The 25532-nt window shown below is 42.8% G+C and overlaps 1 protein-coding gene across 1 annotated transcript in view; it reads left to right on the forward strand.

Annotated features, from left to right (window-relative positions):
- Positions 1 to 25532, forward strand: part of MYO10 (myosin X) — a 163518-nt gene that overhangs the window by 12592 nt on the left and 125394 nt on the right. The window contains exon 2 of the mRNA XM_086740352.1: positions 20664 to 20762. Within this exon, the coding sequence (XP_086596478.1) occupies positions 20664 to 20762 (99 nt within the window). The remainder of the gene's footprint in view (positions 1 to 20663; positions 20763 to 25532) is intronic.

Consider the following 25532-nt stretch of genomic DNA (forward strand, 5'->3'; position numbering starts at 1 on the left):
TGGCAGGTTTTCCTAGTCTCTAGGTGTTGGGATTCACCTTCTCTGGAGGGGCACCTTGTGCAGTCTGGGTCGTTGGGTTTCTTTACTTGTACTACACATGGTGCTGATCCCACAAATAACATTTTTAGTTTAAAGTCTTTTGTTTAAAGAAGCAGCTACCTTTTACACTTAGCTATGTTTCAGCCTGATTAAGCAAGGAACTTGGGGGCTTGCGTGGATAGCAAGTAATGAACCTCCCTTTGACTTCATGGGTGCAGAACTAGGATGTTCATCTTCAGACCTAGATTTCTTCTGCCTTAGTGTTGGCTGGCCAAGCATTGACACTTGCTGTGTCCTGTTTCCCCTTTAATGCCTGCTGTGTTTGTGGATGTGTTATACCTCTCGGGCTCCTTTGGAAAGTAATAATGAAGATGCAATGCTCTTGGCCTTATCCCAACTCAGACGTTTGGTGTTGAGCGTCCTGCTCATTGCGACTCCCGGCGTGCGTTTTGCCCAGCAGCTCTCCGGTGGCTGAGAGGGTGGTTACAAAGGTCTCTTCTGAGCCATGGCGGGTAATGCAGGTGAGCAGGCTGTTCCCTATCCAATCCATGAGCTTTGCTTCTCTTATCAGCAGACGTTGGTAGTTTCCAAACAAGGGGCTGCGATAGCGGCTTCTGGCTGGGCAGGAGGGGAAAGTCGTTGGGCAAGGGAAGGTATGCAAGTGGGCAGATTTAAAGGCACAGGAGAGGTTTAGGGTTTTGGTGATCTGTAGCTAAGCTATGCGATCATGACTAAAGATAATGAACCCAAAACAAGAAGTGTGAGAAAGTGTTGAGGTGTAGATTTCTAATATTTGGTGCTTTGACTTGTATAATATTGGGATGTGTAATTTCTTCCTTGGAGATGTAGCTCCTGATGTTTACTTACTTTAAGTAAAGGCATCTTGATTCAGCAAGGTTGGTAATCCCAGAATGGATATAAGACACAGTTCCTCTTGAATTAGAGAAGAGTTGTAATGTATTTAAAATTAATCATGTTCTGAAATACCTTGTGGTTTTGGCTTTTAGCTGGCTACAGGTTGCTTGCCTTCCTACACATCACAGTTCAAGCTTACTGTGGGATTGTTAATGAACATCTAGGGAAAGATGTCCCTGATCATGACGGGGACGGTTGAACTAGAAGATCTTTGAAGGTCCCTTCCAACCCAAACCAGTCTATGATTCTGTGAATGCTATCCCTGTTGGGACTCGGGAAACCTCCAAAACTCCACTTAACAGTAACTGATCAGAATGACTAAAACTCAGTAGGTAACTACAGGTGGTCTTGGTACAAATTATATGTAAGTAGCAGTGACCTTGGTTCAAGCATAGCTTCTGCAAATCTGCTCTCTCACTTCCGAAAGCGCTCGCTGACGTACCCTTCTGCGTTGCTGCTCTAACTCCCAGGTGGGTAACAGCGGGTGAAGTATCCCCACGTAAGGCACACTGCCTCGTCCCCCTTTCACCCAGGGTGCTGGTCTGGCCTTAGTAGCCATGTCCGCACTGTCGGGGACGAAGGCAGGAAGTCTCTGCCACAATTGGGTCTCTGTGCTCTCTGCACAGATGCAGCTTTGTTAACAAATGACTCGCCTAACTTACTACCATTTTTTAACCCGTCTCAGTATCATTGTTACATTGATTTATGTGTGACTGTAGAGCTGCTTTTATTGCAGACGTGTTTCTGGAAAGCTAGAAATGAATTTTTTATTTCTAATTATTATTTTTTTTTTTTAAATGAAGCCAGTAAGCCATCTCCTTACTGATGGAGTGCATGGCATGTGTTGAGGGAAGACCATTTACCACTGGTGACTTTTGTCACGGGGATGTTCAGAACTGACTCTGAAGTTCCATAGGAGATTTTTTTTTTGCTTTTTAGGAAGCTGTCCTTAAGATACGATTGGCTTTGGAAGAGTGCAAATGTTGCTACCGTATTGGCCGACAGAAGGCTGAGTTTCAAGGATTCTTCCTTTAACTTAGCAGAGAGGAAGCAGAGCAGTGTACAAAGTCAGGAGTAAAGGAGAGGGTGTCTTGTAGTTCCTAACTCTGCTGAAGAAATTTAATTGCATTAGGACTGGATAAGGGTAATTACACACCAGCCTGTGTCCTTCAGGCACCAGATGGTGTCATGAAAGCTGCTGTTAGGAGGGAAAAAAGTCTAAAGTTAGAGACATTGTGTAGAAAATGGACTTGAAGAAGAATTGAACATTGTGCTTTCCTTGAAATGAGCAGGAAGAAGCCGTGTATGACATAAGACGTTATTGTGTGAAATAAAGGAGTAACTGAGTTTTACAGGGCGAGTGATGTTCAACACCTGTGGCACAGTGCTGCCCGTGCTACTTGCACAGCTACCTCGGGAACGGCGAACATGGGTGTGTGCACGATGGTGATTCATTGCCAGCCCATGCTCGCTTTTGAATATTTGAGAATCGACTTATTGAGGAAAATTTCTGCTGGAAGCTTCTTTTTGCAACAGAATGTAATCACATATTTTATTTCTGTAAATACATCCATAAATTATTTTTAGGTAAAAAAAAAATAAATGGATACAGTTTTATCTGAGGGAGAGACTTGTACAGCATATTGGTGTAAAAAAACAAAACCTAAACAAAGTTCTTGAAAATTTGCTAAAGTTCTGTATTACCTCTGGAAGCTGAGCATGTTTGAGATGGGCCTTAATGTGATCTGAGGAATTAAAATGAAACACATGTCTCTGTGTACTTCTAGCTATAGGCTTAGATTTTGTAGTTGTCTTCTACAAATGGGATCTTGCTTATGTGAATATGAGGTGGGGGTTTAACTCCTGGGAGGAAGAAACACCCTAAAAGCATGTGTCTATCTGAAAATACACACAGAAGTTCTGATGGTCACATGTACGCATAAACAAACATGCTGGTGGCTATCTGAAGATGAAAGGGAACTGAAAACGTGACCAAAACAATGTTGTATAGATGCTCTTTCCAAAAGATCTCAGTTCAGTGATAAACATGCTGCCAGATTGAGCTGTGTTCATTGCATGCGTGAGCAGCTAGAATTATGATGAAATTATAGTCACTTCTTCAAAACAAAGACAAGTTGATACTTGAAACAACAGGGAAGTTGTAGGAAGTCTGGCCCATGAGCAAGAGGGAAGGTGATGTCATGTGAACACTGTCGTGGGATTTGTATGATTTAAACTGCATCACTGCAACTGTCAAGGACTTACAGCCCTCAACCAGTAATTCAATCTGCTTTTGTCTTGGTTCTCTAATTGCAAAATACTACAGGATTTTCCATTTCCAACATTTTTTTTCCTGGGTAGAGAGGTGTAGTGCATGAGGCACTCGCCCTCCCTGGGCCTTTGCATCCGTGCAAATAAAATCAGATCTACTGCCCATGCTAAGCAAGGGGCCAGGTTCTGGTTGACTTCCCTGGTGAAGGAGCAGGCACATAGTCCTTGCGGTTTGCAGTATTTTCTGCTGCGCACATGAAAGTAGTGTGGAGCTCCAGGGACTAAAAATTCACTTCCTTACAGGTGAGGAAATCTCTGTTCCTCCCTGCGGAACAAAGTATGTTATGTGCTGCATAGTGGATATGTGCAGTAAGCAGAAAGTTATTGTTCTATTTTGAGTTTATGACTTCTTTGAAAAGAAAATTGCTTCTGTATAAGGCCAAGTCTCTTTGACCAGCCAAGTCAAAGCTTGGAGGAAGCTAATACGGAGCTGGCAGTGAAGGAACATATTGCTATTGCAACACTTATTTGCAGTAAAGTGTAAGTGGCTTTTCGTGATTCCTGCTGTCATAGCATTAAGGAGCGCTGCAGGGTCACCAGCTTCAGCAGAACTGTCATGTGGGGTTGGATTTTCTGGTAATGATGAGCAAGATACTTCTCAGATGTTCTGTTGCTCTGCAATTAATGATAACAGGCTATTTTGGGGTTTGTTTTTTTTTTTTTTTTAAGAGTAGAAATCTGGCTAAAGCAATCTGAATAATTAGTAACATGCTTAAAAACATTCACTTTTCTTGAAATGGCACTTCTGAGAGTAATTCAGTAGGGACAGATAGCCCTTCAGGTGACCAAGTTTGGGCATTTTTTCCAAAAGAGGTCTGAGCTGAATAAGCACTCGTTCATTTTTGGGTGTATGTCATGTTCACATCAGCTGAAATGAAGCACGTGCTCTTTCAGACTAAGGAGGCTTTCCTGAATCCTCTTCTGTTCTGCAGTAATTTGCACATATAATGCTTTTCTTTACACACTGTCATGCTTCAGCATTTGTGGAAAAGTTGTTTTTCAACAGTGTTTAGGTCATGTCGTTTTACCTAACAGTTATTAAAAAAAACCCTACCCAAACCCAACAAATAGCTGGTTTGTTGACTCACAGTATAGTAATATGAGGAGTGACTTTATTACTGGTATGAAAAGTAGTAAAAGATACTGTCTGTGTTTAAGCAAAGGAAGACATTTATATTTGTTTTAGGCTTGCGTTCTTTAGTGCCATAAAAATCTGATTATGAGTAAGTAAGATTAAATATGTTTTAATAGCACTATGTCAAGCAGTCATGGAAAATTCCCAGTCTGAGCTTGTGCAGGCATTTGAATACTATGAAGTCCACACACATTGATGGGGTTTTTTTTTCCTTTTCTGTTTTTAAAATTTATTTAAGAAAAAGCACCTCTGTGGGCAGAAAAGAATCAGCAATACTGCATTCTGAGTGCTAGACTTGCATTTTAATTTAGGCACCCTGCTAATTTGACTTGAACTTACTGTGCAGTTACCTTCTTTATAAATAACGAAAAGCAACATCCTTGTGATGGCAAGCCTATAAGGTCCTCCCAGGTTTCTCAGACTGGGGAACTGTACCATGCTGTGGGAGTTAAATGTTTATGGAATTGCCTGGGCTGACATTTACAAAAGAGTTAGTTGACTTAATTAATTGCTAAGTGAAATAAATTGCCGTGTAAAGGTTCGTGGTCCTGAGTAGGCATACTTTCAGAGGTAGCTAAGAGAAAAATTTTGGTTCCCTGGGCTTTAGGGTCAACAGTGGTTGCTTGTGAAAGCTTGCTGTCCAGTGTGTTGGCTTGTAGCTTCCAGCATACCTTTTTGGGTGGGAGGGTGACGGGGGAAGAGCTGGGAAATGCAGAGCAGGGATTTGTAAACCTACTGGAGCAGCTACCTTACAGGAGAAAAGCATGCTTTTGTCAGACTTAAAAGTTGCTGTATGGTCTATCTGTGTTGTCTATCTGTTGCCTGATAGAGGTATATGTTAGTCTATGGGTAGCCTAAAATATTGGCTAGTGCATTTTGAAATATGACTTCGTGAAGACGAGATGGCCAGACGGGAAAGAGGTGACTGCTCCTGGCTATACTCTTGGTAGCAGCACGATGCCCTGCCTGTTGGTACATACCAAGCTCTCTGCAAAGATACTTGTGCTTTGCATGCATTCACACCTTCTAGGTCTCCACTGTCACTTCATTCTTTTCACCGGCCTTAAAGTCTGTTGGGTTCACTTTTGAATCTCTCTATCTCCAAGCAGCTGTGTTCTTGCCGCGTCTTTTTTTTGTCTCACATCATTTTTTCTCATCTGAGGAAGCGCAGCTGGCACTTGTGGGAGCTCCTGGCTGGGGAAGATGTGTCTGCTAGTCACAGCTGGCAGGACTTTGTGTGAGGGAAATGGGATCTCCTCCCTGGATTTAGACCAAAAAAATGGAGTTTAGCATCTCGGCCTGAGTAGGTCTTGTTGGTAGTAAACAGTACGGTCTTATTTCAGACCTGATCCTGGAGAACTGGGAAGAAAAATCTCCTCCTCTGCCACGGTGCTGCACCGCTTCTTGCTAGAGCTAATCGCCTTGGCTAATGGGAAGAGCTTGGGTGCAAGGGGTTCCCACCTTGTTATATGAATGGTGCAACTCCAGGAGATTGCAGTGTATTGTTAAAATTGCTTGGCTGAGACGATTCTTTTGCCTGCTGAGAGGCATGCAGCTGTTCAACCCTGTTTTCATTATGCTTTTGTATACTGGACGTAGCAATCTAGAACAGAGTCTCAGCCCAGATGCATTTCCTTGTACTCCTCGTTTATCACTGAAATAAATGCCAATTTTGTCAGATATTAATGCTTTAAATCACTTCTGTTTGCTTAAGCCCTTCTAATTGCTTTGTAGTTTAGTTTTGGATTAAATCTTCTGTCAACCTGCAGAACAGTAAAACGCTCATGCATGCAAAAAAAAAAAAAATTACAGAAACAACTGCTCTGTATTTCTGCTTTTTCTGCTCCAGCCACAAGTGCTTGGTTGAGGTAGTCATTTTTCCTGTTAACAATTACCGGCTCATGTAAACATGCATTGAAGAAAAAAAAAATAATAAATCAGCGCCAGAGAGATGCAGGAAATGTTCATCCCTGTCATGAAAACAAGGACGCAGAATGGGAATGCGTCAAATCTTTAGGTGTGCCTGCAAGTGAGGAAACGTGCCACACCTTTTTGCTGAAAGGTGGCGTGCAGATTTTAAGCTTCTTTGGAAAGATGCTACAAGCCAGGAGGAAAGATGCGTCATTGTATGTCCTAGGGACCTGTGAGCTGCTTTGTATAACCTGCCTGGGGGATTTGTCTATAGATGCGAGATGGGAGGCAGTATGAAATTACAGGGTTCATGTTATATGAATATATCCCTAACAGGAGGAGAGGAGGGTTGCTAATATAAATACTTACTCTGTTTCTGGGTGTTCTACTAAAGGTATTCCCTTCTGTCAGTTTACTGGTGAATGAATTTAAAGAGTGTCAATTTTCATTATATGGAGTACATATGAAAATACGTAAAACAAATAATAAAGAAATAAAAGAAAAAAATGACTTGCCATCATGACTCAGGTGGCTCGCCCTGTAGTTGCTTCATTTTATAGTTGCACACTTACAGAAAAAATCAAAACACATATGCTAATAAGAGTAGCATTACTGGAAGGAAATGTATCTGGTCAGGGAGAAGTAGTGGACTAAGCAGAAGCAGGAGATTGCTTTTCATGGGGTTGTGACCTTGAGGGGCTGAGTATAATGGATGCAGTGTTTCAGGGTGCCTTTTTACCTTGCAACTGCTGCATACCATTGGTATTCATCAGCAGTGATGGGTCCCTGCAGTGGGAAGCCTTGCAAAGCATCACCTCATCCCTGAGAGAAGTCTGAAGCTGATAAAGTGCTAAACTGTTCAAAGCTCGTGCAGGAAACGCTGCCTTTTACCTGAAGTTCATAACTTTCTAACTTTACCTAAAATACAGCCGTGCTGGGATTAAATTTCTCTTTCACTACTGCATCCTAATTCTCCCTGTCCCCAAAGGTCCCTGGTTTTCTTCTGCTTTTGCATTGGGGGAGTGAATTAGATGTTTTCAAATGCCTGTTGCAATTAGTTTTTGTTTAAAAACATTTGATCACAGTTTGAGAAGTAACCTATGAGTGGCTCTTTCATACTTAGTGACACTTTGGTGTTAGTTTCAGGGTTGGTAGATTAGATCTTATTTATGAGTTATTTAAAAACGGGATGAATTTTTAATTAAATAATAAATTATTTAATGTTACAGGTTTTTATCATCCACAGTTTGATATATTCTCTTTGTTTTTCAAGTGGGTAGGGGTTTATTTTACATTGAAATAAAACAGTGATCAAATCTTTCACGTTTTACATCTCAGTTCACGGCTGAGCGTTAACATTTGTTGAGAGTCTTTCTTGAGTTTCTGACCTGAGAATGAGGTAAAGTCTGAGTAATCCTTGGAGAAGAAGGAGATGGGAAGAGCCGCTGCTGACAGCCAGTCATCCTGTCTGCTCCAGACCCAAGAGGAGTGTCTAGCAAAGTTTCAGGGCTTGGTTCCTCCCAGGCATCCCAGAGTATTGGCAGAGGTGGGTAGGACAAAAGAAAAGAGAGCTTAGGAAAGTGGATAAAAAAAGACACCTGTTTCAGGCTGTAGACAGGTGCAGTAACTTCAGAGGATCCTGTTAGTAACCTTTGCTAAACTACTGTGAATACAAATTAATTCTAAAATAAATGGAAAGGGGAATAAACACTTTTTTCTATCTGTGTAGGCCTGTGGGCCTCAAGTCTGCTAGGGACTCTAACTGAGGGTCAACCTTAGACTCCCTTTCCTCCTGCTGCCCAAAAAAGTAAAGAATATCTATTTAAACAGTGTGTGCCCTGACTGCTCCTTACTTCTGTCCCATTGGTTGAAGCTCCCGCAGCAAACATGCTTGCCCCTTTCTCTGTAGAGCTATAATACCTATTACTTACTGGGTTGCTAGTGCTTAAACATGCAGCTAGGATTTAATTAAAATTCTGGGCAACCTGGCACAGGTTGCCCAGAGAGGTGGTAGATGCCCCATCCCTGGAAACTTTCAAGGCCAGGTTGGGCGGGGCTCTGAGCAACCTGATCTGGTCAGGGATGTCCCTGCTCCTTGCAGTGGGGTTGTACTAGATGACCTTCGAAGGTCCCTTCCAACTCAAACTGTTCTATGATTCTAAAATACCATTGCCTGCTCGCTTTTGTTCTTTAAGACGTGTTTTGTTGCCGTATGCGAGGCAGGAAGTCGGAGGGCAAAAGGTTTGGGATATCACATGCCATAGAAAGTGCAAACATCCTTCTGAGTTACTGCCAAAGAAGAGAGAGATCCATCCCTGCTCAAAGAAGGGTGCTTGCTGTGAGGCTGGCTGCATGCGTGCTGCCTGAGGAGCTAGGCTGAGCTCAGACAATGCTTGCCGGGCACAGCAGCGTACCTCTGCATCATCCCCTGCACTCCCCGCGTGCATGAGCCCTGGGCCACGAACCGCCAGCTTTTCTGCCTCGGGTACGTGGGAACAAGCCAGTGCTCTGCCCTGTGATGATAAAGTGTGCCATTACTTTTTCCTTAATTGGCTGTGTTTTCATCAGGTGATCTCCAGACAGGCAATTTGCAGTTGCTTGGTGATTATTGTGGTTTGCAGCATACAAATTAGTGTGGGAAGTTGCTAATACTGGCCTTGCAACTTAGGACTTCAGTGGCAGGATCTGCTTTTTCTGCAGTCTCCTGGAGCACAAAAGGTGAGGAGGGAGAGCACAGACAGGTGCCGTGCTGCCCTCCATTTTTCAGGTCGTCCATGTGTTGCTCTGGCAAAGGATCATTTGATCTTCCAAACCTCCTTGTAAAAGCCAGGCACCACAGGAGGGCTTCACACATAGAGGGGTGCGCTTCCCCCAAGGCAAGTTGCTTGCATCCTAGCTTTTTAAGGATTTAAAGGATTGATTTTTTTTATTTAATTAATTTTAAAGAGTGGTTGGGTCCTGGGTGCGAAGTACTGGTTCCCTACCACCTCAGGCTGTTTCGTAACCCGTGTTGGACTCGTCTGTGTGGTGCCTCAAGTCTGATAACGTCTTTCCGAGCTTCCCAAATCAGCCTCAGTGCTGCTGCTGCTGCTACCGACCTGCTGCAGTCACTTGTTGCAGGCCAGAAAACCACATTGTCATGGCTAGGCGTAGACATGGCATGTGTTTATTCTTCACCCAGCTTCTCAGGGCTCCTGTTCCTGTCTTGCGCCTGTCCTGAGGGATGACGTGGGCTAGGGGCCGCCTCGGCTGCCGAGCTGTCTCAGCTGTCGGATGGAGCTGATGCGGTGAAGCGGTGCTGGTCCTGGGTTCAGGACATTGGCCCTGACTCGTAACAGGAACAGGGTGGCATGGGTGGCCCTAGTGGAAGCGGCTGGGTGAATTGCTGTGGCCTGTGGGAATGGAGGACCTAAGCTCTGTCTGCTAAGCTCAGCTCAGCCCACTGCTTGTGGTCAAAGCCGAACTGGGGTTTGTTCCTCAGCATAGGGTCAGACCGACTGGATGGGCCTTCAGAAAGGCAAGGGTACAACAGTTGTTGGAAATGCTACTGAGCATTTCCAGGAGCACATCCTAATTTACCAGCTGTCCAGTGTTTTTCATCTGTTCCTCCTGGTTTTTATATTCCATGATGTACTAACCATAAGAAATCCTTATTCTACAGATGTTTACCCATATGCAGGGTCCTGTTGGCGTACGTAGGACATGGGAGTTGGGCAAAGTCAGGAAGGGGGTTCGGGTGTTTTTTGGTCAACCCTAATGGAGCTTGCCAAATTAAATTGATTTAAAAAATAAAAAACAACAACAAAATAACCCCTCCAACCTGCAAAAAACCTTGAAGCATAAATTAGTACCATAAAGAAATAAATCAGTTCTATGACATACTTTAAATACTTGTCTTTCTCTGGTGAATTAGAGAGATGTAGTGGTCATATTGTGAAAGTGAAGCTGCACAGAGAAGCGAGGCCTGCTGAATCATCTGTTGCAAATTCAGTGTGAGGGGATCGATAAAACTTAGGAAGAGAAGTTGCGACCTGATGCTTAAAGTTCTCCTATTTTCAATAATCAACATTTCTATTAGTGAAATAAAGAAATGAAAGAACTGTGGGCTTAGTAGTCAATTATTCTCTCTTCTCTCTCCCTTTAACACTTACTTTCTTAGCCTTGGAATATAGTCTTGCTGATTCTCATGGCATCAAAGTGTCATTTTTGTCTCTCCAAAATCCTGAGTTTTAATTTTAAGAAAATACGGAGTTTGGAGGAAGAGAGGGGAAAATGAAAAAGAACACTTTTAAAGAATGCAGGCTGGGTGGGCCAGTTTCTTTTTTGTCTTAAGGCTCTGATCTTGTAGTTGTTTTCTGCAACAACTACAGCTCAAAATATTTTCCCTTCTTGCCCATCCCTGCTTTAACCCAGCAAAATGATTATGTGTTTTTGACTTGCAGAGAGATGTAAACAATAAAAATTACCAAAAAAAAAATCCCTATAATATTGTTAGATAGACCTGGGAAAGGATTATGAAAATTGACAATATGGAATTAAGAGCTAAAATGGAATATTTTGTACTTTGATGCCAGTAACTTGCAAAGTGAAAGGTGTGGTATAATTCTTGAGAGTTTTTTTTAAGTATGCTTGTTACCTTGCACAGTCTACTGCTTAATATAAATTATCTCTTTCACACAAGAATCTCACTTTTGGCTTAGAGGGGAGAGGGAGAAGAAAAAAAAAGGAAAGAAGACAACACTGAGCTTCCTAGAAACTAGGAATAGTCCTTGCCTTGCAAAATTTGCATCCTCCAGCATACTTTCAGGTGCAACACTGGCATTTTATCAGTGATGCTCCTTGATGCAAGAATGCTGAGATAAATACTAGCAGGACAAAATCAGATGGCTGGCAAAGAGCGGTAGAAAATGTATCTTGATCAGAAATTTCATCTGCTTTGCAAATTCAAATCAGACTGAATCAATATAATGTCCCTCTAGACAAAGCATGTCTTTTCTTGTGTAGCACAACTAGCATCTGTGGAAAAGCTAGCACTCTATTGTTGTTCCGTATTAGATTTTGTTCTAAAAAGTCAGTGTCCAGGTACATTGCAGAACAGTGTTAAGAACTGAACAGTTCCTCGACTAATGAGCCTAACAAATCTATATCTCATGAAAATAAGTGGTAAATGCCTCTCTTGAGGACCAGTGTGTCAAATGCATGGGGTTTTTTTCACTTAATCAGCTTTTAAGTAATCAAAGTAAGATGTTCCTCCTAAATAAAACATTTTGAAATGAGCCTGAACATCTGTCTTTGCAAGCAGGAGTTCCCATTTTGCAAACAAGAATCTCCATGGGCTTTGCAGGAGGTGAATGAGACACATCTTTCAAGTTCAGCCTCAAACTAAACCTCATTTCAGAGTGGTCAGTCTCTCCTGTACCACATCGTTGGTGCTTATGAGTCTGCTGCCCTGGCTTTGTGTTCTGCTCAGGGGGGAAAGGCGAGAGGAAGGTGGAAAGAAATGCTAGGGTGTTTCACAGCACTTGTGAAAAATGGTTTTGAGACCATTAGCAACCTGTGCAGATGACAAATTTGGCACCTAGGAGGTTTTAAGGGCCAAGTTTTTCAAGAAGAGCAAAGTTATGTGGCTAAGCACCAATAAAGAGGGTAGTGAAGAAGATATTTCTACCATCGCTTTGCCTCATTGGTCTTTGAGAAACCAGTCCCAAGAGGGGACCTGAAGGAGGGAATGAGAAGGGGGTGCTAGCATGATTTCAGACATGGGGATTTAGAAATCCTTCTCCACCTTTATGTGAGTTTATAAACTTGTCATGTAGCATAAGCAAAAAGTGGCCAAGCTGGTAGCTTTTGGACTGGGGACTGCCAAGCCCAACCGAGTGCTGTGGATGAGCTACAGGCGTTTTGGTAGGCTGTCCTCCTGTCCCCGGGTCAGTGATAGAGCTGCATGGCAGTGTAACAACTTACTAGACAATACGGAAAGGATAGTGTTAGCAGAAGCTACTGGTGATTTAAATTGCCTTGTTTGGGCAGTCGTGCTGGGATAACTGCTCCTGCTGTATTGCTGTAGGCTTTGGCGAACAGTTTTTAGAGGAGAGGCTCTCTTCCCCTGCTGCTTTTATATGCCCTGTCCTTCCTTGGTTCTGTCTTTCTTGCAATACCTGTTGAAGTTAAAAAATCTCAACCCCCATGGATGAAGACTTGGGATGCATGCATGTATACAGGTCAGTTAAATTCAGTTTGGTTTAAGGAAACAAGTTTTGGGGTTTTTTGTGGTTTTGTGTTTGGGGGTTGGGGTTTTTGTTTTGTTTGGTTGTTTTATTTGGGGTTTGTCTTTGTTTGTTTTGGTTTTTTTACATTTGTAGTCACAACTGTAATTAATAAACATTGTGTTTTGGGAAAAGTATGAGTGCTTGGCAAAACTGTGCTGTCATCAAAAACAGAACTGCAATTCCTGTTGGTATCTGTGAAGACAGAGTTAGGGCTTGTTTGGTCCTTAGGGTAAGTTTTAAGTTTTTCATGAGGATATTGTATATTCCTCTTTAGGAATTCAAATAAGGGGAGAGAATTACATGCTACTTTAAAGATGACCATGAGTGTACCTGGAGGTCTGTCATCTGCCTGGCTGCTGCTACCCCCTGCCCCAATAACAGACAGCGACGGAAAGGTGTACAGTGGCCGCAGACTCTTTTCCCCTGTGTTCCTCACATCTCCCTGCTGTCATCAGTAACTTTCCTCTCTTCCTTCTCCCCACCCACGTGTTGTCTTTTTTAATTACTTATCTTTCTCACTGATTTTTAGAAGATTAACATCCCCCGGCTCTCCCCCCAGCTAAGGTGTGGGGGGGAGAACAGCAGAGGCAGTGTTGTGTGCCGGGCGAGTCTGTGATACTCGCTGATGATGATGTACAGCGAGACGTGAAACTGCGAATTCGGTAAACAGAGGAAAGTTGCCATATGCTTTTCCTGCTTTCCTGATTTCTAATTTTTGTAGATTTAATCACGGTCAGTTGCCAAGTAGTCCTTTGAGCACTGATTTTTAATTTTGGAATAAATGAGAAATGCCACTGACTTGGCTGCCCAGAAACTGTTACTTCTTTACCTAAACTTTCAGGCACGAGAAAGAACTGTTGTCCCGTAGCAGCCTGCTGAACTTGACTGCAACTGATAACAGGCTTTCCAAATTCCAGTGTTGCAGTGTTTTTTCCAGGTTAAGCTGTCTCAGAAGGGAAAAGCTATTTGACAAAACTTGTCAAAACAAAAAGGTAATGCTTGAATATTTCTCATGAAAGTCATAATTCAGACTGTAGCAATACCGGTAACTGTCTCCAAAATACTTGATGGCATCTTATTGCTAGATTTGCTTTTGAGGCTATGATAAAGCTGTTGTTTCCTCGTGGTGTGGAAACTTCTTTGTCCTCAAGAGCTGGCAACCACGTCTTCAGAGCTCTAGAAGAGAAATGCAATTGCTTTTTGGCTTTTGAGCGAGGTCTGTGTGATGTGTGTCTTCACACTCAGTAGCAGAAGGTGGGGAGGTGCTTGCTCATCCTCCTGTATATATAGAGGGTAATGTCTGTGTGCTATTTGTGTTGGGAATAACTGGAAAACAAAATGTTTGGGTTTTTTTTTTAATTAAAAAAACCCCCCATATTATATGAAGTGACAGTCTTGTAAGAAGTATTAGTGCTTTTACAAACTTACTTCAGTTGCCTTTCAAGTCAGTACTAGCAATAATATACGTTTTAATCCAGTTTCTTGTTTTTAAAGTGGTATGCCATCGTCTGCGCTCTGCTATCTCCAGTTACTGAAACAGAAGGAGATGGAGCCTGTTCAAGGTTAATCAGCAGCTGTTGCGCAGACCTCAGGAGCAGGAGAGCTGCTGCTTTGATCTGCTGTGGGGGATAGACAGACAACAGAAACATCTCATTCTCAAGGAGATTTTGTTCTGCAGGAAACTAACCCCCCTAAACTGACCTTATATCCCATGGAAACATCTTCGTGGCTTTGTTCTGCTTTAAAACAGTAAAGCAAAGCAGTATTGTTCAGGAGGCAGAACTAAATTTGTTGAGAGAAAGGTGTTACTGGTTTACTCCTCTGCTCTCTGAGGAAACGGTGATGAATGCCTCAAGTGTTTTGAAAATTAATTTTACCCCATTCAACTGGATTAAGTATGTGCCTAGATTCTAGCACGTAATCAGTTCATGAAGTCGACTTTAAGGTACTGAAATTTAGATTACATGCTGACATACCTTCCAAAGCTGTGCTTTCTCTCACTATCTACAGAGACTTAGGGTTCAACTAGTCATCCTCAGTAACTCCATCTGTTCCTTAACATCTCACCATCCCCGGAGGAAAACTGCTGGTTTTGTGACTATTGGCAGAGGGGAGGTAGGCTGTATGGAGAGAAATGGAGCCCGTAACTGGCACTGTGTTGGAGTGGTTTCTAGAATATTAATTTATTTCCCTTTCAAAGGTTGTGTGGTGGTAGCGTATGCAGACTTTTGTAGTGATTTTGGTATTTCAGCCACCGCTGACATACAGCTGTTGCAGAAGCCTTTTGTCAGTGAGCACAGGAAAACTGCACCGGGAACGCCAGGCACTGCAAAGGAGGGGATCTAGATCAATACTCTGAATTAGAGAGTCATACGTCAGGCAAATGATCATTATTACTTGTTTGTTTCCCTGGACTTAGGTAGGGAAGAACAGGGCTGGTTTTCTGCTTAAGAGGTTGAACATGTCATTTTTGAGTTGAAGTCAGCAAGGGATCTCCAGCTTCCAGTGGATTTAATGAGTTTGCCCCCAAGTAGTCTGGCCAAGCATCCACTTGGCATGTGAAGGTTGTGGGGTACCTAAACTGAAGCATTTTCAGTAATCCTAAGCTAACAATGAGGGGTGAGTTTTCAGAAGTAAAAGTGTTTATTCATATGAAATTAGCAAACTTGTATTTTTGTCTGGATAGCTTCTTTCTTTCTATGGCCCTCCTTGTGATCAGTGTGTGAATTAGTACAGAGAAGGAATGAAGATAAATGTGGTTTTAGTTATCTTTTTCATTAAGAAACTATGTCCAGCTTGACCTAGTTAATAACATCTCTTCCTGTCCCTCGAACTTTCTATCTGGAGCCAAGCTACCGAGGTGCATAAACAAAAGGTTCTCTAAATACATATTGACTGTTGTTCCTTTTGCTTTGCCAAGCCCTAATAGCAGAATGCTTTTTGAATGCATAGGCAGCATAACCCAGGTTCATTGCCCTTAATTTAAAGCAGTTTCAACTGCTTTGAATCAACAGCTTTGATGGTCAACAGAATTTTACTTTATAACATGTGAAAGAGCAGCATTTTGACTTGGATGAGAACACAGTTACTACACAATATGTGCTTTTTCATATGTACAGAGATGTATACAGTTTAGATAAAAATGTAATTCATGTGCAGGCAGTTATTTTATTCTGTGTATAACCTGTATGCAGCTTTTAATTGCAGCTTTTTTTTAATTACAGTTTTGTAACAAATATCCCACTATTTTACTTAGTTCAGATAAATGTCTTAGCTAATTTTGTGATTTCCAGCATATACATCTAATAGAAAGTAAAAAAGAATGGATTTTTATCATCTCCAAGAGCAGAATACAGAGGAGGTAAGAGTTAATGGTTGCATTTTCAGCAGTAAAATCTGCGAGGTTAGAAGGACTAGGGACTTCTCCAGGTGGTCTTGCAGCTGTGAGATTTGCAAAGCTGTTTCCTTTCCCTTTTGAGCTAGGAGAAATTTATGTGCTGTGGAAATGATGGCATATGGTCCTTCTTCTGCAAACACTACTCCAAGTATTCAACAACCTCGTTTCTTGAAAGTAAAAGCTATTGGGCTTTAGTAAGTGCCCCATGGCTTTGCCCTCTTACCACAGAAAGGCAACATATCAGGGAGCTCTGGAGTAACCAAGGTACTGGGCTTTTCCCCAAAAAACAGGTTCATGCCACCGTGTGCACTGAGTGGAGTCCTTCCTCAGACAGGTCCTGTATCACACATCTGGACCATAAATAAACTACTAGCCAGGAGTTTTGAGAACTTGCTGGAACTAACGCATGGCGAAGGAACTGCAGTCAAGCCGCAGAGCTCGCTGGGCAGCGGAGGGGGCTGTAACTTGCAGAGCTTGTAAGGTATCTTTTTGCCAAGGCCTTTTTGTTTTTTCCCTCCCCCAGAGGGGAAGGCCTTGCAGGGCACCCAGCCCATGGACAGATACGGTACTGTTGAGCTACCTTGCCAGGGAACACGTTGTATTTGCATTTCAGATGCCTCGGGCTTTGTGAACTGCATTGTTCCAGCCTCCCCTGAATAGCAGCTATTGACCCCTAACAATGTACATTTGTTTAAATCAAACCCTTTCCTACTTGCTTAAAAAGCTTATTTCCCAGCCAAGTGAATGCTTCTGTGCAGGCCTCTTTTCTTCCCCTTCGTCGCCAGAAAAAAAAAATATGCAGAATTAATTATTTAAATTGAAGATGGAAAGCCTTCTCCTCCTTATGAGAGGCTACTTTGAATGCTGAGGTTTTGGCAAATTTTGTTGTGGCTTAATGTTTATAAGCTTTTCATTGCCCTTGAAAGCATAAACGTCATGTTATTCGAGCTCAGAAATTCTGGCAAATAATAAACCAGTGGAACAACTGGGTTTGGTTGTCCTGAAGCACTTGGAGAACTTGACTGCGTTTTGATAAATAGGGTTGTGTTTTTTTTTTTTTTTTTTGCTGTTCATGTGTGCATTTAGATGGATTGAATTCATCTAGGAGGAGGAGGGGGTGGAGACTGACCAGGACGGACACTTAATGCCCAGCAGGAGGCTGGTGAAGCATTTATCTGGGTGCTGGGAGGCCCAGGGCCAAACATTCTTCCACTCCTTGAGCCATCATGTTTCCAGAGCTTGGTGGTGTCTGTAGCCACCGTCATTAAATCTGTTAGAATTTGAACAAAACTATGGTTATTTACTGGGTGGGGGGAAGCTTTGCTATGCCTTGCTTCTGTGGGGTTATTAGATCAAGGCAGAAAAGCCCAGTGAAGTAAAAATTTTCAATGAGCTGAAAACCTTGTAGTCCTTCTGTTTTATGCCAGAGTGATCCCACTAATAGCAACAAAGTATTCAAACATGAAACAGTGATTTTTAGATTGATTGGGGTTGTTTTCATGGCTGACGATTCTTTCTTCTGGGGTCCTATGTGGACTCAGGAGTACTGCATCTCAAGAGGTTTCTCTAGGTATTTCTGTTGGATGCATTAGACAACGTGTTGCCAGCAGGTTGAGGGAGGTGATCGTTCTCCTCTACTGAGCAACGGTGAGTGCTTGTATTCTGGGCTCCCCAGTACAGGAGGGACATGGACATACTGGAGAGAGTCCAATGAAGGACCACAAAGATGATTAAAGGACTGGAACATCTCATCTGTGAGGAAACGCTGAGAGCCGGGAGTGTTCAGCTTGGAGAAGGCTCAGGGGGATCTCATAAATGCAGAGGGTGCAAAGAGGAGGAAGCCACAATCTTCTCCGTGGTGCCCAGGGACAGGCCTAGAGGCAATGGGCACAAACTGAAACACAGGAGGTTCTGCGTGAACATCAGGAAAATTTTTTACTGTGAAGGTGACCAAGTACAAGTACAGACTGCCCAGAGAGGTTGTGGAGTCTCTCATCCTTGGGGATACTCAACAACTGTCTGAATGTGATCCTGGGCAACCAGCTCTAGGTGACCCTGTTTGAGCAGGAGGGTTAGACCAGATGACCTGAAGACATCCCTGCCAACCTCAGCCTTCTGTGATGCACAGGTGAAGTGAGGTGGCTGAGGACATACAGGAATCTGAGGCAAAAGATTCAGCTCACCTTGCTCTGAGTATATTGCATGGTATAGCATGGGTACGTGATCTCTTACACAGTGCTGTGCATTCGCGGCTTACAGGATTTAGACCCACACTGCAGTGGACTAAGTGTGGCGAGGCGGCAGCGGGGACCAAGCACTGCATTGCATCACACTGCCCCACCGGAGCTGTCGGGTGGCTGCAAGCCTCAAATTTTCACTCTCAGGTGCTCTTGGGGATGGTGGGCTGATAGCAGCAACTGCATTAATGCGAAAGGCTCTGAGCAACCTTATTAACTGCATTAACATTGAGGCTCTGAGCAACCTGATCTAGTTGAAGATGTCCCTGTTCCTTACAGGGGGGTTGGACTAGATGGTCTTTAAAGGTCCCTTCCAACCCTAACCATTCTATGATTCTATGAAAGAGCCCTTTGTCTCCTGCCCTGGCAGTTGTGGTAGATACTCCTTAATCCTGAGGATGTCACTTTCAAAGCTGTCATCGCTTCTGCACCTGCACTTAAGGGACATAGGACATTTCTGTGTGCTGGCTCAGATGGGGGGGGGTACTGGAGGAAGTCCAAGAGCAATGCCCTCACATCAGCCTTCTTTCCTCTGGAAAGCTCAGGGAGTTCGTGCCCTTGGACCTGTCAGTGTCAGGGTCTTAGTGCTGCTCAAGAAGATTAAAACCAGAGTGGTGCCCTGGATTTCCTGACGGCTGAAGTCCGATGCCGACACAAGGGCATGAGTGTTATCTCCTCACTGCTATCATTGGCTTTTAAATTAAAAGTTCAAGTCCTCTGTATTGCTTTCACCACTTCTGGAGAGTCCTCTCCCCGCTGCTTCCCAGTCTCGTGCTCCTCTCTGCCCACCTCGGGTGCCAGAGCTCTCCACTCCCCTCTGCCCTCACCCTTTGCTTTTGAGTCAACATACTGTGCGTTTGAACTGCCTTGGACTTGCTGTATACCTGGAAACCATCTGGCTTGAGGTTTCAGAGGTAAAAGGGCAAACAGCTCCGCAGGCATCTGCAGCGTTTAAAAGGGAAAGCAGTCTGTCAAAAGACGAGAGGAGAAAAAAATAATAAGGGATGTTCTTACGTGGTCCTCTGTGTGCAGCTGAGCTCTTACCATTCAGAGAAACCAAGCAGCAAGAGTTTTTACATTGTCCATGAGCATTATTTTCTGTCTCAATGCTGCTGTTCTCCCACCATAGAAACAAGAATAATGTTTATTCAACATTATGTAAAGCATATGCCACTTGTAACATGGCTGAAGTCCGTGGTAGACTCACATGCCACTTGCCTTAAGTATGTTATTGAAATAAAAATCTGTATTTGTTGTGATTGTCAATTAGGACCCTGCACCCCACCAATGTTAACAAGGCTGTAAGTCAAGTTTCTGTGTGTAGAAATTCAGGCAAGGACATCATGGATGGCTAGCATGCAGAATTAATTATTTGAATTGTTTTTTTTTCAGTGATTGTACACCCAAAGTCACAACCTTCTCATGATCAGGGTATATCCCAACCCTTTTCTATCACTCCTTTATTTTTTCTTTAGGAGGGAATTTGAGTGTTCTGGTGAAAAAAAATCTCTGTTCTCTAAATACCACTAAAATACTGCTGTCCACTTGTAGAGAGAGGGAGTATAGTCTGGGTTGGAGGTCAGACCATGGGGTGCTGCTGCTCAAATGTTTTCATGCCAGCTGTGAGGTTTATCCTACGCTGGAGCAACTTGAGTAGGTATCGTTAATGAGACAGCTTTAGCTGCAGCTGCAGCATCAGCTGCAGTTCCTCCTCCCACATCCTCCTCCCTTGTTCTCAGTGCTGGATATTTCTGTTTTCTGGATGCTGAGTCTACCGGCCAGGCAAAGATTAAAATATTCTGCACTTACCCTGTCTTACTAGACTGACTTAGGTGTCTCACCAGTAGTGTCTTTGTTGCCTCTAAAAAGCAAATGTCATTTCTTTGGAACCTTGCTTGTTAATAGTGGGTTTTGTTTTGTTTTGTTTTTTTAAATCCTCTGCATTGTTGTGCAGCCAAGAGAGGAGGACCTTATAAAGGGCAAAGTGGTTTAGAAAAAAAGGTGAAAGATGATAGTGGGGGAAGTGCTGTGAGTGCCTAACAGAGGTTGAAAATAAACAGGTAAGGAGCCAGTCAGCTTTGAGGAGTATCTTTTAAACTGTGTGTAAATTCAAACACCGCTTTGTAATTTTACGTGTGCTGACATGAGGCACATGACTCAGAGAATTGGCTCCAGCTGCTCTTGCCGGCATTTAGGAACTTCTGTTTAAAAAAAAAAAGCACTTCAATGTAGTTCTCCTATGTTTACTGTTCCAGCAGAAACCAACAAATACTTGCTGAGAGATTATTTAATTTTATTTCTTTCACTTGCTTGTTTGGATTTTGCTCTCATTTTCTGTTCTTTTACTTTATAAGTATTTCCAGAGAAAAATATGGAGTTAAATTCTTCTTTCAGTTATGCCATCTGTAACTCAGTTTTGTTTATTCTAGGGGTCTCGGGTCTGGCTGCGAGAAAATAATCAGCATTATCCCAGTACTGTTCATTCCTGTGCGGAAGGAGTCATCGTATTCAGGACAGACTATGGTCAGGTATGGGCCATGTTTTCTCTTTTTTGCCACTCTGTGGAAAAGAAGCTGTTCTCCTTGTGGGGAGGACATAGGGGAAACTAAAAGCCTAAGGTTTGTGAATAAAACATTAGTTCTGTATTACCTGAATGCACAACTTTGGTTTTAATAGCTTTTTTCATTGCGAGTCCGGTCAGTTGCTATGATCGTGTCTAACAAAGCTGAAGCGGTGCTGCCAGGTGTGAGCGCCTTGTTCCACACAGGTCGGTGGTTATGTAGTTTACTGGAGGCAGGTGGCCTCTCCATGGTTTTTTTCCCCTTACAGTAACAGAAAGGGGAGTCGGCACATGGCACTGATTGAGTAGGAGACAGCAAGGCATACCTCCCAGAACAAAACCAGGGCAGCTCTACCGGCTCCTGTCACAAGAGGATTGTGAAGGAAGGGGACCTTTATTCCTCTGTCATTGCTTTTCTTTTGTTGGTGTTGTTGTCGTTTTGGTTTTTTGTGGTGTTGGTTTTTGTGGTTTTTTTGTGTTTTTTTTTTTTTGTTTTTTTTTTTTTTTTTTAATTTTAAATGTTTCCTGGCTGCCAGACACTCTTGGCTCCTGCCTGCCTGCAGGGATGGAGATGAGTCCTGGTGTCTGCTGGGGCTACCTTGGCCATCTCAAACACAGTGTGCCTGCTGCATTAGCACAGCATTGGCAGTGTCTGCCTGCCAGCTGGTGAAGGAGGCTGGTGTGGATCTTGTTTCCCTCCTCTTTTTTTAATTTTTTTTTTTCCTTTTTAACCCCTAGAAGAAGGCAGGACTAACCCTGCCAGTTGCTGACAGCTTGGAAGTGCTCTGCTTTCTCATGCAGTTACCTTTTGTTTATCTATTTATTCTACTCTCCATTAGGCTACAGCTTATCCAGCTTCCTGCAGCTTCCCTGAAGAAATTTCAGTTTTAGGTTGAGTTTTGCTTTTTTTTTCTTAGTTATTTGCAGCAAATGAAGGTAGCTTCAGGTAGTGAACAAGGCTGAGAAAAGCATGGTAGACTGGAGAACATGCTGTCTGTTCTTGCTGCCTTCACTTAATGTCTTTCAGGGTAAGCATAGTTGAAAAGCATGTCTTTCAGAGCCAGGGAACCCCTACTTTCCTTGCATGCCTTTCTCCAGGCAAGAAACGAACCAGAGTTGCAGAGTGGTTTTTGATGACCAAGATATGACCTACTCGAGGTTAAACTGCTACTGTCCCGGCAGTGAGGGGTAAAAATGGGGGTAAAACAATCAGGGTCTGAGGCAGAGAAAACACTGTCTTCCTTCTCTTCAGAGTCCCTTGATGTATGGCAAAGGAAATGAGGTGACAGAGAGGAGGTCACATCCAAGCATCTGTGTCTGGTCATGTCTCTGGTGGCAAAACTTAGTTGTGTTCTACATCCATGGGGAGGCAGAGAGATGAGTGAAAGTCACTGCTGTCCTCAGCATCTGAAGAGGTAGTTGGGGAGCCCAGTTCCCTGATGGCTGTTGTGTTCCCACTCCCATTTTTTACAATGAGGGTGGTGGAACACTGGCACAGGTTGCCCAGAGAGATGGTAGATGCCCCATCCCTAGAAACATTCAAGGCCAGGTTGGATGAGGCTCTGAGCAACCTGATCAAGTTGGAGATGTCCCTGCTTCTTGCAGGGGGATTGGGCCTTTAAAGGTCCCTTCCAATCCAAACCATTCTATGATTCTATGATCCTTTGCACCTGTGCCAAGTTACCAGATATATTGGACTGGTGTCCCAGACACACATGGTATGAAGGCATCCACAAATCTAGACTGAGAGCAACTGGGTGCAAAGCTTTCTCACAGAGAAACAAGAAGGCCTTCTATGTGCTGGTGTGTTTTCTGTGGGTTGCATGTTACATTGTGCATTTAGTGTTGCTCAGATTTGGGAGGTTGTTTTTTTTGACTTGTCGTACTGAAATTTGAGGTCCAGTGAAATGGAGGGCTAAGACTGTTTCCTCTGGGTCTTTGAAGCTGAAAAAAAAAAGAAGAATCCATCACATTAAGACATCACTGTTACATTTGAGTTGCAGAGTAGGAAGGCTGTCATCTGTATTGTTACACTAACATGTGCTCCAGGCCATGTCCAGCATTGGGCCTTTCATTTAAACATGAGCCCTCTCCAGCTCCTAGTAGGAGTGACCCACATGCTTATAGGAGGGGCTGCCTGCACTTTTCACAGGATTTTGTAATTGGACAGTAGCCATAAGGAACCTGACTTTTAGAAGTGTTTTGAGCTTCAAAACCCTTTCACTTGTGTTAAAAGCAAGTGGTGCGAAAGGGGAAGGACGTAGGGAGCAGCCTTCAGATCCGTGATGTGGCATTCGTCTCCTCAGCAGGTTGGGGCTAGCTGCTGCCCAGCCGAAGGCATACTAGTGATTCACTGCTTCTGATAACTTTAATCCTTTCCAAGGCTTACATTTTCAGGAGTGCACTTTGCGTGAAAAAGGACCAAGCCAGCTGATTTTGGCAAATTAATATTTTCTTCTCCCATTGCTTTCCCTGATGCGCTTTTAGACCATCCTGCCCTTGCTGTTTGGTTATCTACGGGCTGCAGAAGGTTGCAAGTGGGTGAAATGAAACCAAGATAATGCCTGGCAATTACCTCTGATGGCTTGGCGATCTCTGCCATGCTGTGTATCACTTTGAAGAACAAGACAGGGGAAGCAAGGGGTGAAGTTGCAGAAATATGGTGTGATGATGATTTTTGAAGTGTGGCTGGCATATTGATTCCCAGACCCTTTTGACAGCTGCAGCTCATGTTGAAGTCTAATGACAAACTGATGAAAGTGTTGAGACCTTATCAAAGACCTTATTCATCTTCTCCGACTCAGTAGCTTCTACTAGACTTTGCACTTTTCGCCTTTCCACTGAGTATTTTGCGTGACTTCTGAAGACGTGATTGATGGGGCAGTGGGATGAGGAAGGTGTGTTTGCTGGAGTTGTGCTTAGGTTTTACTTTTATGAGTTTGGACTTGAAGTCTTTGCCAACGTCAGTTTGCAGAATAATGGAAATATCATAGCACAGTACATTACTTCTTAATTTATTCTTTCTCTTCTGAGTGGTAGAAATAAATTTATGACAAAAGTCTGCAGAAGCATGCGGTTGTGTGCTGAAGGGGTGTTGGTTGTACGGAATCCTACCCAATGCCAACTCTCTTGTGAGCATATGCCCATAACCTTTCACTAGTTTAACAAGTTGCATATCAGGTATTGAATCCCTTTGTGATAATCACATGGTGATGATGTAATTGCTCCTTGAGTATTCTTGTGTTGTCTGACTTTCAATTAAGCAGTTCATTAGTTAATTATTGTTAAAGACAATTGTGGTTTTCCTTATTCTGCTGTTGTCATCCTCTGCATGAGATGGTTGTAAAAGTAGCTGATTTCATAGGCTGCATGGAATATCTGATAACATATGATACAGTATACTAAAAAAGGGAATCTCAGGTTGTGGGTTTGGGTTTCCCTGAGCTATGAGACAGTCTTAACTCGTTATGAAAAAAAAGAAAAGCATGGCACTGTAGGGGGGTAGATGAAAGCCTCATTAAATATAGGGAGGGGAAGAGTCCATCGGGGCCATGTTTCACCACCTCGGCCCACGATAAAGGAGTGGGAGATGAAAGGTGTAACATCCCTCTCAGCACATGTCCATGGTGTTGGGCTGCAGCTGGCTCTGGAGTGCCTCTCAAAAGCTTTCTGCAGGCTGGCCTTCAAGACGAAGGGTCTGCAATTGCAGACTCAAGAGGCTGCAATGAGCAGACAATGCATATTGTAAATGTTTTTCTCTTTACAAGCACCTCCAAGATGGTTTCCAGAAGAGAAGATGCTGTACTCCTTTGCTGGTTGTTTTGGGTTTTGTTTCATTAGTGTGCACAGAGTTGATGAAGGACTCTGTGCCTGATGTTTTGGAAAAACCATGTCTGTGAATATACATATAAAGTATGTCAGTGCAGTATATAAATACTCAGAATTGTGTGTACAGACATACATATATATAAAAAAAGATGACATTACCGTTACTCCATCTTTTTTTCACATTTGAGGGTATTTTTGCTACCTCTGTTTTTAGGGTTAAAATTATTTCTTCCTTAAGGGCTTTATTTACAGTAAAGCAGACATTTCCTCATCGCCATATTCTATAAATTTAAATGATGTTGTGTGACCTTATAAAGTACTCAAGTGAATGTTTAAATAAAATGCTAAAAGTCCTGCTGTCACTGTATGCTTTGTTTGAAATGACTTACTTGCATACGCTCAGTAGAGTATCAGTGGTTCGATTGAGGAAAAAAACCTCTTTCTGGTTTCTTTCCTTTTCTTTTCCAAATAATGTGAACTTTACCTTAATTCAGATGAAATACAAGGTTTTCCCCTTGCATTGTGCTCTTACCTTGTACAGACACACTTGAACCTGTCCCTAGTGAAAGCACAGATATCAAATAGAAAAAGCTTGAGGTGTCAGAAATCTTTTAGAAGAGCCATGAGAATCTACTTTTTCTTCCATTTGTACATCCAATACATATAAAAATAATGCCAAGAAATGTATTGTCAAGGTTCCCCTTTTTCATGTTTTGGTTTGGTTTTTTTTGGTGGTTTGTTTTTTTTTTTTTTATGTAGTCATGGTAGTTTGTGTAAGTAGCACTGTGTTTAAGCTGGTGAGTGTTGGAGACTTTCAAGACAGCACCTAAGAGCACACATTTTTAATAATGCCCATTCGCTTGCAAGGGAAACACTCTATAAATGTAAGACATAACGTGTGTGTAGAGGA

The sequence above is a fragment of the Chlamydotis macqueenii genome, chromosome 2, assembly GCF_036417535.1.
Source record: "Chlamydotis macqueenii isolate bChlMac1 chromosome 2, bChlMac1.mat, whole genome shotgun sequence".
In the NCBI taxonomy this organism is placed as follows: domain Eukaryota; kingdom Metazoa; phylum Chordata; class Aves; order Otidiformes; family Otididae; genus Chlamydotis; species Chlamydotis macqueenii.